General features: G+C 36.6%; 1 protein-coding gene across 4 annotated transcripts in view; it reads left to right on the forward strand.

The window, feature by feature from the left end:
- Afg2a (AFG2 AAA ATPase homolog A) overlaps window positions 1–13096 on the forward strand; it is a 170005-nt gene that overhangs the window by 28577 nt on the left and 128332 nt on the right. For all 4 annotated transcript variants that reach the window (XM_055625897.1, XM_055625898.1, XM_055625899.1 and 1 more), the window contains exon 10: window positions 3917–4071. In XM_055625897.1, the coding sequence (XP_055481872.1) occupies window positions 3917–4071 (155 nt within the window). The remainder of the gene's footprint in view (window positions 1–3916; window positions 4072–13096) is intronic.

Below are 13096 nucleotides of genomic sequence, written 5' to 3' on the forward strand. Positions count from 1 at the left end.
GGCCCAGCTTGAGCATAGAAGACCTTCAAATCTGCCTCTACAGTGACACAATTCTTCCAAGAAGACCACATCTTCTAATAGTACCATTCCCTATTGACCATGTATTCAAACACATGAGTGTGGGGCCATTCCTGTTCAAACCACCATCCATCCGTACATGATTTGCTAGAAAAAAGCTTGTGGAACAATGAGTTAAAATGGTAGTGTTATAGTGTTAAACTTTATCAGCTAAGAGAAGTAGGGTGATCCATTCTGCCTATTGATTTGTGGTGTTTTTTTTGTTTTGTTTTGTTTTTCAGCAGCTAAATAGGGGTAGCACTCTTAAGATGTCATAAGAGTTGTTAACCTGTTATGTGTATGTTTTATATACTATTAGTCTGTGCTTTTCTCTATATCTAGACATAGTGTATTGTAGAATAAATTATGTTTAAGACGTTCTCAGTGGTTTCATGATATTATAATACTTAATAGTTACTTTAAGAAACTATTTACCTAGGGTGTGTCTGTATGTACATGTGTCTCACAGCACTTTTGTGGAGACTGGAAGATAAGGTGAGGGAGTCCATTCTCTCCTTCAGCCATGTGGGCCCTGGGAATTGAGGTTGTTAGGCTTGGCATTAGGTAGCTTTATCCATCCACTTTTCCTTGGAACTTAATGCTTTAATATAAATTGTAGCTGAATTTTCAGCCAATATATATATAGAATAATAGTATTGATTAATGTCCTTATTGAAAATTGTTTTTTGAGAAACTGTTGTCAGCATAGTAGCTTTTTTCCACCTTCTCTTCAAGTTTTGGAATTTTCTTTTACTCATCCCACATTCCATATTTGTGTGTTTGGGGGGCTGGAGAAATGGCTCAGTGGTTAAGAGCACTGTCTGCTCTTCTAGAAGTCCTGAGTTAATTCCCACCAACCATATGGAGTCTCACAACTACCTATCCTGGGATCTGACGCCCTCTTCTGGCATGCAGGCATAGGCATACATGCAGATAGAGCACTCAGACATAACATAAGTAAATCTTAAATAAAAAAAAGATATTTTTATAAGGACTCAGTCATGAAACCCATATTATGTCTATTAGTATATTTGATGTATTAGACAGCTTTGAAAAAATGCCCTACAGTGATTAAAGTTTCTATGTAGACAATTCCCAAAGCTTTTAAAATACATTTCTTTTCCTGAGTCATGATGGTTTTAAGTACTTTGATTATAGTAGTTTTTAATTTAGCACAATATTTTAATTTGGTCCTCTCTTGAAAGAATGTTGCCAAGATATTTTACATACATTTTATTCATAAGCAGGTACACAAGAGACTCATTACAAAGAACCTTGCTTCCCGGCTTATGGAAGCGTGATTATATACACATTCATTTTTTCATGCTTGAGTAATAAAATGTTAAGGAATAAGGTCCACTTACTAGAGTTTAGGTAAAATAATACTTTTAATTTTGATTTAAGTTTATAAAGTCTTACAGTACCACCTTAATGTTGTTTAAAATGAGTTTTGTGTAGCTTTGTATACAGTTTTCTCCCCCATTCACTTCACTTTTATGTACTCAATTAAAAAAACTTTTTGTAGTAATCCATATAAGCATGAAAATGCATAAATCATAGCATAGACTAATGAATTTTCTGGAGTGAACTTAGTGCTTAGAATAGGATGGAAGAAGAATAGTAACTGGACCACTTTCTCTGGTTCATATCACATTATCAACTCAAGAGACAATCACTGTTTGCTTTTAACACTATAGATTTTCCTGTTTGGTGCTGTCATCTGACCCATAGTGTGATTCAAGAGTTCCAGTGTTTTACTCTGGGTTGGAGTTCATTTTCATTGCTGTAGTCCATTACACAGATGTTGTGAATAATAATTATAATTTACTATGTAGATATTTTCCTTCACACACTGTCTTTTCAGATTCTCAGTTATTTTAGTCTTGCTTTAAATGTTGTTTATTTGTAGGGACTCAATATATAGCTACATGTGAGGCTTTGTTCAATGTGTATTTTATCTTCCTGCAGGGCAATCAGGTCTTTTTTACAGCTTAATTATTTGTTTTTCATGATGTCTTTGGAGGATCAGAAATTAGTAATTAGGTACATGTATTATATATAGTTAACATAATACATTCAACTTATCAGTCATTGTGTTTTATTTAAGAAATTGTATGGATAGTGCTTTTTTTAACATATGCTGAAATTCAGGCTGTTCTGTTTGTCTGCCCTATATTTATGAGAATGATTGGCCTGTCATTTCATTTTCTTTTAATAGTCTCTCAAGCTTTAAGGAATAAGCATGAAATGTGAATTATCTTTTAACATTTTAGAAGACAATAAAACAAATTTGAAAGATAAACACAAAAATACAGTGTTTAGATAGAAAATCTTTTTTTAAGTGTATACTGTTATTGTTTGTATGCATATGTATGTACGTGTTTGGGTATGTGCATGCATCTATGTGGAGACCAGGCGTAGACATTAGTTGTTTTCTATCTCTTTCTACCATATTTTTTGAGACAATCTCTTAACAAACATGGAACTTGCTGATTCCCTAGACTTGCTAGCCAGTAAGCCAGTGAGATCTTTCTGGTCCAGTGCTGGGATTACAGGGGCTTGCTATGACAAACCTTTTTTACTGGGTGCTGAGGATCAAGCTTAGTATAAAGTACTTTCATTCTGTGCTCAGTAATAAGGCTACAATGTCATCGTGCTACATAGCACATAGAAACTGCATAGATTCATTATACATTGAATTTTGAATTAACTGTTGCATGTTCATAAACCTTAACTATTGCCAGAATTTTTTTCCTTTGTTAACCCCACATTTAGTCATATGACCTTATATGGAGTTACTGCCCATAGATAAGAATCTGCCTCTAGACTTTGCTACAGCTTTATGCACTTAAAACTTTATACCTGGAATTTGAAAGAGGTAGTTAGATATTCAGTCTTTTTGGTGTTTGAAATATAAGCAAATATCAAATAACTTAGCATATTTGATGATTCTGGTTAGAGCTATTTTTTGTTTTCTTCTGTTTTTTTGAGACAGGGTTTCTCTGTATAACTGCCCTGGCTGTCCTGGAACTTGCTTTGTAGACCAGGTTGTCCTTGAACTCACAGAGATCCATCTTGCCTTAGCCTCCAGAGCACTGTAATTAAAGGTGTGCACCACCATGCTTGGCTTTAAAGCCATCTTTTAAGTCTCAAAACTTTTTTTCTAGAACATTATTATTGTGATAATATTATAATAATATTATTATTATTACTCTGTTTTTTTACTTTTCTTTTTTAAGAAAAACAAAAAACAAAACAATTCTTTCTAATTCTTTAAACCATATACTTTCCTGAGTGAGCCTTCTGCCTTCATTCTTTTGTCTCCAGTCTCTCAATATCCTCTTAAGAGTATCACTTATTAACTGAACTTACGTGTGTGCTTAACTCTAATATCATCTCCTGTTCCAAAATTACCTTTCCAAGTACCAGCTGTATATTGCCTTTCAGATCTTCTGTCAATCTCTTTAAACATGTAGTTTGGTTTTTGTGTATTAAGAAAAAGGGCAGTGACAAAAGTCATGTTACTGTTGTACTTGTTTAATGACATCCTAATAGTTATGTTGATAAACTTTGATTTTCTTTGTAAATGTTATTTGTAAATTGTTTTATGTTTGCAAAATATCTGTCCTCTCATATGTAATTTCAATTTGTCATGTTTCCATTTTCAAGCACTTGAGTTTGCTTTTAATCTTCCTTATGTTTCTGACCCCTTCACCATTAATATCTCTTTTCATTTATACATATCTTATGTGTAAAATACTGTAAATGCTGTATTACCCACAGAGTTTGGGGTGCTATATTTACCTAGTTTATATTTATGGAATACGTGATCAGTTTTGTTTTATTTTCCTCTTTGTAGGCCTGTATGCCTTGCGAAGAGTCCTGAGGAAACAGCCTAACCTCCCTGATAGCAAGGTGGCTGGCATGGTGAAGATTACCCTGAATGATTTCTTACAGGGAATGAATGACATCAGACCTAGTGCTATGAGAGAGGTAGCAATTGATGTCCCAAATGTAAGTAATTTATACTGTCTGCCAGCTTTACTATTTGAATAACGTTTTTAAGGAAACTGAGACTCAAAGATGGCTGAATTACTAGGCTAACACGTTTAAAACACACATTTTAACTAAAGTGTTCTTTTGAGGTAGTAATGACTAAAGTTCTCAGGTAACTCAGAGAGGTCCTCTGTTGTATATCCTTTACCTGGTTTTCTTTTGTGACAGCATCCTGCAGAACCAGATGGAGCACGCACGCACACTGTGCAAATCTGCTGGGCTAACTTGGACTTTCTTTCATTTGGACTTTGAGTAACTGGTGTGTTTAGGCCTATAGGGTTTTATCACTGCATTCAAATTATCACCTTAAGAGTTCATACTGTGTTTTCATAATCACACCCAACTCATTCCTCATTCCATTTGTCCTCATCCTATTTGTCTGCATTCCATTTCTAAACTTTTATTATTTTAAAAAGATAATATAAATGGAATCATACAAGATACAATCTTCTATAATTAGCACTTTCACTTAAACATAATTTCCTGGAAATTTCATCTAAATCAATGATTCACAGCTAATATCACATATCAGATATTTTCTTTACATTTCATAACAATAGCAAAATTACAGTTATGAAGTAGCAACAAAATAATTTTATGGTTGGGGGTACGGTAACATGGAGAACTGCATTAAAAGGTCGCAGCATTAGAAAGGTTGAGAACCACTGATCCAAGTAGTTACACGCATCAATTTATTCTTTTTTATTTTGAGTGGTTGTATTAGGTCAGCTGTATGTAACAAATCGAAAGACCCAGAAAAACGTGCTTTATAAAAGAAATACTTTCTTTTGTTCATGCTTTGGTATAATTTTTTTTAATTCTTTATTAATTACACTTTATTCACTTTGTATCCCCCTGTGGTTCTCTCCCTCCTCCTGTCCCAATCCCTCCCTTCCTCCACCCTCTGCATGCATGCCCCTCCCCAAGTCCACTGATAGGGGAGGTCTTCTTTTCCTTCCTTCTGATCCTAGTCAATTAGGTCTCATCAGGAGTGGCTGCATTGTCTTCTTCTGTGGTCTGGTAATGTTGCTCTCTCCTCAGGGGGAGGTAATCAGAGCAGGCCAATCAGTTCATGTCAGAGACAGTGGTATAATTTTTTTTTTATTGTTTGTTTTTCTGAGACAGGACCTCAAAGGGTCCAGGCTAGTTGAACTCACTGTGTTGCAAGGTTGGCCATGAACTCCTCCTTCTTCTGCCTGTTAAGGACTCAGAGAGGTGTGTGTGTGTCTGTGTCTGTCTGTCTGTCTTTCTCTGTCTTCCCAGCACTGGGATTATAGATCTATATGATGCATCTGGCTTTTTTTTTTTTTTTTTTTTTTTTTTTTTTTGTGGGTGCTGGGGTTCCAAACTCAGTTTTCATGTTTGTATTACAGTTACTTGATTTATATAGCCAGCTCCCTCATACCTTGCTTCAAATTTGAAGGTTTCAAGTTGGGTTTTCAAGCCCATGATGAGGCAGAATGGTAGGAGTACATGGCAGAGAAAACTTCTCACCTGTATAAGCTGGGAATTGAAAGTGAGAAAGTGAGGGACCACAGTCCATCTTAAAAGCACATTCCTTGAGACTTACAACCTCTCACTAGGCTTTAGTGTATAATGTTTCCACCACTGCCCAAGGGTACTTAATTGGGAAAGAAGCCTTTAAGACATTGCCCTTTGAAGGAGGTTTTTAAGATCCAAACTGTAGCAGCCTTTTATGATATATTATTGATGATATCTCCTTTGCCTCTAGTTTCTTACTCCTGTGAATGAAGCTGTATGAACTAGTATTCGATGAATGTAAATTTTTTTTTGCTTGAATAGATGACCAAGAGAAAAATTTAAATTGCTAGGTTGGGTTATATTTTAACTTTTTGTGTTAAGTTTCTTGGAAAATATTAAATCAGACAAATTTGATCATTGTAAGTAAAGATATTTAATGTTTCTTCAGAGTTTATTATAGTTTCATGGAAATTGAAAGTACCAATTATATGTGGGTTTTTGTAATGTCTCATGACCAAGCTGTGCCTGATTTCAAGGAAAACATGATCTGGATGATTATTAATAATAGTTGTTGCCAATAAGCTTCTTGCTACCATGTTTGTTTGTTTGTTTGTTTTATGATTCATTCGTTCTTTTGTTGTTCTCCTTTGTGCTGTGAGGAATAATTTTTCAGCAGTGTCTTGCTTCTTTACTCATACTTTCTGTGTTGGCTTCAGGCTTCTATTTTGAATAGGCTTACCTGATTTCTAATAGCTCAGAAGTTTATTTTAAACACATGATGGCAGCTGCACACAAACTATATCTTTGTACCTTTAATACTCATCACACTTAACATATCATTTGTCTTTACAAGTTACTGTAGTAACTACTAATACTTTTAGCCTTTGGGTTCATAGTAGAGTTACTTAATGATGTATATACCATTGTTAACATGATTACATCATCTGAATTTTAGTGTGTTGTTATCATAATAGGGAGTATGTATTTTATTGTTAGCATTCTTTCACTCAAATTGAAAAATGCATGGAGAGGACCTAGACCCCTTGCTCAGATGTAGCCCATAGGCAGCTCAGTCTCCTTGTGGGTGCCCTCGTCTTGTGGGTGCCCTCGTAAGGGGAGCAGGGGCTGTCTCTGACATGAACTCAGTAGCCTGCTGGCTCCCTGATCACTACCCCCGGGGGTGGGGAGTCAGCCTTTCCAGGCCACAGAGGAAGAGGATGCAGCCAGCCCTGATGAGATCTGATAGGCTAGGGTCAGATAGTAGGGGAGGAGGACCTCCCTATCAGTGAACTAGGGGAGTGGCATAGGGGAAGAAAAGGGAAGGACAGAAAAGAAAAGAATAACACCATATGAGCCATGCCCAGTTGATTCAGACGGCCTTGTTCCCTGTTGTCCTCCATACCCTCTCGCTCTTAACACTATGCTTCCTGTTTCTAGAGTTCACTAAGATCTGTGGGAAGGAATTTCATAGATACCACATTTAGATTTTCTCTGTTTAATGTCTGGCTGTAGGTCTCTCCCCCTGTTCCTGTCTGCTGTCATAGGAAGCTTCTCTGATGATGACTGAATAAGGCACTGATCTTACGCAGAATGTCATTAGGAGACATTTTATTATTGCTCTTTTTGTTTGCTTTAGGTCTCTAGATATCTGGTCTCTGGCCCTTGCTCACCAAGCAGTGTTGGGTGTGGATTCTATCTCGTGGTATGGCCCTTAAGTCAGCCATTTGTTGGTCACGCCTCATGTTCTGTGACCCCATTTCCCTAGTATATTTTGAAGGCAGGACAGATTGTAAGTTAAAGGTTTGTGGTAGGTTGTTGTTTACTTTTTCCTTTGGGTAACCTTTCCAACCCAAAGACACTAGAAAATGTGGGTGAAGGCTCCATGTACGGACCAGATGGATTTATCCATGTTCAGTAAGTTGTATGGGTGTTGTCCTCAGCAATGGTACCCTGCTGTCAGTTTGCAGAGAGCAACCCATTATCTTAAAAACAGCCTTGGTGTTTTGGGGATTTTTGTGTGACTCCCTTAGCCAACATCTCAATTGAATGTAACCCAGTCCCCTTACTGGAAGCCTGTTTGGTAAGTTGATGGCCAAGCTGAGGCTTTGCATCCCCCGTTATTAGGAAACCTTATTAGGATCATCTTCATATATTTTAGGAAGTTTCCTCTACAGTAGGTTTTTATATGATTCCCCCAAATACCCCTCAATCTAGCTATCTCTCCACATTCTCTCCCTCTACCTATCTCCTTTACCCCTCCCCAGCTGATCCTTTTGTTCCCTTTCCACTTTCCTCAGTCCACCCATAAAAATCTTTTATATTTATCTCTTCCAGGACAATACATGCATTTACCGTAGACCCTTCCTTTATATCTAACCTCTCTGGCCCTTGGATATTAGTCACTGTAGTCTTCAACATTAGAATTTCTTTTTCTTTTTCTGTTTTTAATTTATATATTTACTTTACATTCCAATCGTTGCCCCCTCTCTCCTCTCCTCCCGGTCCCTCCTTCCTACCCCCTTCACCCTATTACCCCTCTACTTGTCCTCAGAAAAGGGGAGCTCACTGCAACCCACCCCAGCATATCAAGTTGTATCAGAACTGAGCTCCTCATCCACTAAGGCCAGGCAAGGCTGCTCAGCTAGGGTAAAGTGATTAAAAGCAGGCAACAGAGTCCATGTCATAGACAGCACCCACTCAACTTACTAGGGGACCCACATGAAGATCAAACCACTCATTGGTTACATATGTGTAGGGAGCCTGGGTCCAGATCATGTGTGCTCTTTGGTTGGTGCTTCCCTCTCTGTAAGCTGCCATGGGTCTAGTTTAGTTGACTCTTGTTAGTTTAATTGCAGCGTTCGTTCTTGTCTCCTCTCGGTCTTTCTATCCTTCTCTCCTACTTTTCCACGGTACTCCCCAAGCTCTCCTTGTTGCTTGGCTGTGGGGCTCAGAATCTGATTCAGTCAGCTGCTGCTGGTGTGGGAAGGAGATGATCTCAGAGACTGGTTAAATTAGGCTTCTGTTTGTAAATGTAGCAGAGTATTGTTAATGGTCAGGGATTGGCTCTCTCCCCTGGGTGGGTGTCAGGTTGGGCCAGGCATTCGTAGGTCATTCCTTCAGTTTCTGTCTCTGCATATCTTGTAGGCAGAGTAAATTTTGGTTTGAAGGTTTCATAGGTGGATTGGTGTTTCCCTTCCACTACTATAGGTCCTGCCTGGCTAGAAGGTGGCTTCCTCAAGTCTCCTGTCCCCTGCTGCTAGGAGGCTCAGCTAAGGAGATCCTCATATCTTCCCGGTAGCCTACCCTGTCTTAGAGTTAGAATTTCTGTTCAGTTCTTATGTTTCTCTCTTGAATTCCTTCAGTTATATATTACCTTCTTGATTTTGTGTAATTGTTTATCTGTTGTCCCTTGTAATTCACTGATCTTTTTAAGGTCACTATTTTGAGGGTTTTGCTCCTTAGTTTGTAGTTTCCTAGGTATATTATTGTTAAATTTTTGTTTAGTGTGCATGTGTTTGTGTACAAATACTTTTACCTATTGAACTATCCTGTGGTCCTAGATAGCCAATTCTTTCAGATATAGTACAAGTGATTTAATTTGTCCCTCTGGTGGTATTGTTTTCTTAATTGATTGTGATCTTTGTGGCTTTTGGTGTTATCTGTGTAGGTGAGGAATTAGATACCTCATCTGATTTTTACAGAATAGCTTCTTTAAGAAATGTCTTTACCAGTTAGCCTATTAGGAGGTCGCAGGTTCTGCATGCCAATTTGCTGCTCAACTCATGTGGCTGGATCAGCAAATGGGTTTGTGAATTCTGGCCTAGAACCTGGCTCAGCAGGACTTAATGCTTGATAGTATAGGATGATAGACCTGAATGGAGCCTGAGCCCTGAAGACTGCCCTGGTGCTGGGATAGTCTAGAGTAAAACTGCAGGGACAGACTTAAAGCCTAAGGCCCACCTGGGTCTGTAAGAGCTATTTGAAGTACAGGCCTATGCTCATAAACCTCGTACCTCTAAGCTGACTGTAAAGTTGCAGTACCTCTCAAATCAGTCCACATTAACTTGAGGGAGATGGCCATCAAAATAATGTCACTTTGTAAGTAAACATTGCTCGAATCCTGATTTAGAGGTAACACACCACTTGTATAAACCATCAGAAGTCTGTTTCACTAATTCAAGTACTGCTGTTTTCTTTTGGCACCTTTTCAGATGAGCCTGCCTCTGGATGTGACCTCTTAGTTGAATTTCATCAGATAAACTCATTAGTAGTTCTTTTCTATTGTAAAGTTCAAGTGAGACAATTTAATTGGTTGTAATTTTGTTTCATTCTTTATATACCCTGAGGATAATTGTGAGGAATTTTGAGTTTCTGCTTTTAAATACCATAAACATTCTTTATTCTCTCTCTCTCTCTCTCGGTCTCTCTCTCTCTCTCTCTCTTTCTTTCTCTCTCTCTATATATACATACACACACATATCTTTCTCTTACTCTTTCTTATTCTCTCATTCTCTTTCTCTCCAACTCCAAGGATTGAAGGTTTTTATGACACGTTGCTAAGTAAGATGTGCTTTTCTTGGATTAGATGCTACAACCTGTAGAAACTCTGTTAATTCCATGTTGATTCTTGGCAAACTGTTTCATTTTCATTTTATTTGTTTTGATTTTGCTTCTTGTTGTCTAGACAGAAAAGTGTCTTGTCTTCTATTGCTCCCAAGATCCTAGTCTGGCAGTTTGTCTTGTACATTTTTATGGTTTTAAGTAATAAAATCAAACAGAAAGCACATTTGGAAAATAGATTACTTTTAGCCAGGAAATATATACTGCCAAACATAAGAATGTAACTTCAATCTTATGAAATATTCTAAAGTTTTAACACCTTCATTCTGTTTTTTTTTTTTTTTTTTAATTTCATCAGAGAAATGAGAGACAATACAAAGCTAGTGGGAAGATTGACTGTTGCTTGCAGTGCTGATTATTGTGCTAAAATTAAATAGCTTTCCCTTCAGAGTATAAGTGGAAAAATGAATTTTTAGCAGCTGATAGTTCTTTCTTGTATTTGTACAAATGTTGAAGTGTAGTGGTGGCATATATTACATTTGTATGTGTACTTAGGAACAGTATTCTTCTAATTCTTAGACTGTTGCTAAAAAAGAGTATGTTCTCTCTGTGGGGTGTGTGTGTGTGTGTGTGTGTGTGTTTAAATGAACAAGAGAAGTCTACAGAAGCCTTTAGGCATCACAGTGGAAATTCCGGCTTGTTTCAGGGAAGCTTCAGAGGCATAGGAAACTGAATGTGGGTGTGTGCTGCTCTTCTTTTTTACCTTTCCCACTGATGTCTAAGAGCACATATTCTGATCTCTATTAAAGAAACATCTGAGCTTCATTCTTTTTTTTAATCTAGGATCTTAGAAGTTAGGTTTGCTTTTTATTTTTTGGACAAGCATATGTATTTTAATGTTGCAAAGTTGTCCCAGTTAGAACTTTTGAACAGGTACTAACCCACACTCCCTGTCTCTTACCCTTACGTTAGCACTTATTACCACAAAATACCAAAGTGTGAAGTACTTTTTTGTCATATTTTCTGTAAAATACCACCTTTTGTTCCTGACAACATAAAACTTGGCTCCTGATTAAAGTCAGCAGTCCCTCTGGAGCTGACACTATCCTCCTGGGATCGGAAGCCCCTTTGTTAGTTTTTATTTCCCCTTTGGAACTTGCCCTTTAAAGTTATTTTCTTGGGGTGTTTTCTTATTTTTTTGTTTGTTTGTTTTGTTTTAATTTTATGTTTTTAATCTGGTTATTGAGTTCATGGACTTGTATGGATGTGTAATTAAAATGTTCTCTTGGAGTGCCCTTCTAGAAGTCTTGAAAAATAATGTGTTTTCCTTCTGGAGTTTTTTCTCACTTATCTGCTTGTTTGACAGAAACTGTTTCCTAACTGTATTTTCATTCAAAACATTTTAAAGCCACATTGAGCAGGACAGAGACAGAAGAAAGGACCCTAGCCATACAGCATCCAGTTAGGTTTGTAAGAGCTTTCTGCTAGATAAGGTATACTGTAACGTAATAAGACAATCCTAGAAATTTTAACATAGTATTCATTGGAAAATGAAATATTAAAAGTTAATACTGTACATCTATCTTTTCCCACAACTTCCTTATGTGTCTTAGGACTTTTTCCCCTGCAAAAATAAACTGTAAAAGCTTTTATTAAGATTATTCTTATTTCAAAATTATTTTCTTAGCACATAGAAAGGGCTAATCACATTTGTTTGTTTGTTTTGGTTTTCAAGTGCTAAAACCAAAACAACTGGTTTGCTTTTAGTTTAAGGATTGTAGTAATTATAATAAACAGAGAAAGAATACAAAAAAAGCCCTAAAAATGAAGAATAACTATGATAGTTAAATATTACTTGCAAAGTTGCAAATGCAGTGACTTGTTTTTTATTTGCCACTGACCCTTGAAAACATAATGATGCTCATCTCTCAGAATCTGAATACATGGCCTAACACATCCTACCCTGCCTCATAATGAACCTGAGTTGTTTATTTTTATCTTATAAAGAGGTAGAATAAATGATCCAAAGTCACAGTGAGTAGTGTATCAGATTTAAACTCATTTTTCATCATTCTTAGTCTTAGAAAATAGTGTATTTAAAAGGCATGAAGCTTTAAAAAAGAAAAACAAGAAGCAAAATTGTGAATGTGTACTAAACCCCAATGCCAGCATGTCTACTTTTAATACAGAAATGCAAGTATTTCTTACATTCTTTTTTAATTTCTAATAGTCTGTGCTTATTTCAGTTATCTTTATAGTCAAGCAAGATAGTGGGCATTACTGTATTTTTTAACATTTTGATACCATTAAATAAGTCTTATACATGCAGTTTTCAACTATGTACTTTCTCATATTTTTCAATTGCATTTTTTTCTTTTTTTTTTTTTGCGGAGGTTTTTGAAAGAGGGTTTTTCTGTGTAGTCTTGGCTATTCTGGAACTCAGAACCATCAGCCTGTCTGCCTCCCTGAGCCTGTACCACCATGCCCAGCTGCAGAAAAAAATTTTAAGGTGGTTATTACTAGAGTTAAAACAAGCATTTTATTTCTTTAGGCCGAGACTGTATAAATTTCAGTTTACCTTTCAGCTTTTTGCTTTGCAGAGTATAGATTTGTAAAGATACTGTGTCTCTGTGGCCCCTAGGACATACAAAGGTGATTCTTGAAAATGGACTGCATTTCTCTCACTTGTCAGTTTCAGTTATAATACAAGTTAGGAAGAATATAAAGGCATCATAGTTGTAAATAATTAGGGGTAAGGTAAGGGTAGTTTCTATTTTTATTGATAGATTTGGGTTATAGATAAAACCTGTTTACTGTATCATTTCCCATGATGATATGACTTAATAATATGCATGCTCAATTATGCATAGGCATCAGATAAGTGAGATTTTCTTTAAAATTTTACTTACAGGACAAATTTTGCTGTTCTGCATAGCATATA

Source organism: Psammomys obesus, unplaced genomic scaffold (genome assembly GCF_907164565.1).
Source record: "Psammomys obesus unplaced genomic scaffold, mPsaObe1.curated_primary_1811, whole genome shotgun sequence".
NCBI lineage: Eukaryota > Metazoa > Chordata > Mammalia > Rodentia > Muridae > Psammomys > Psammomys obesus.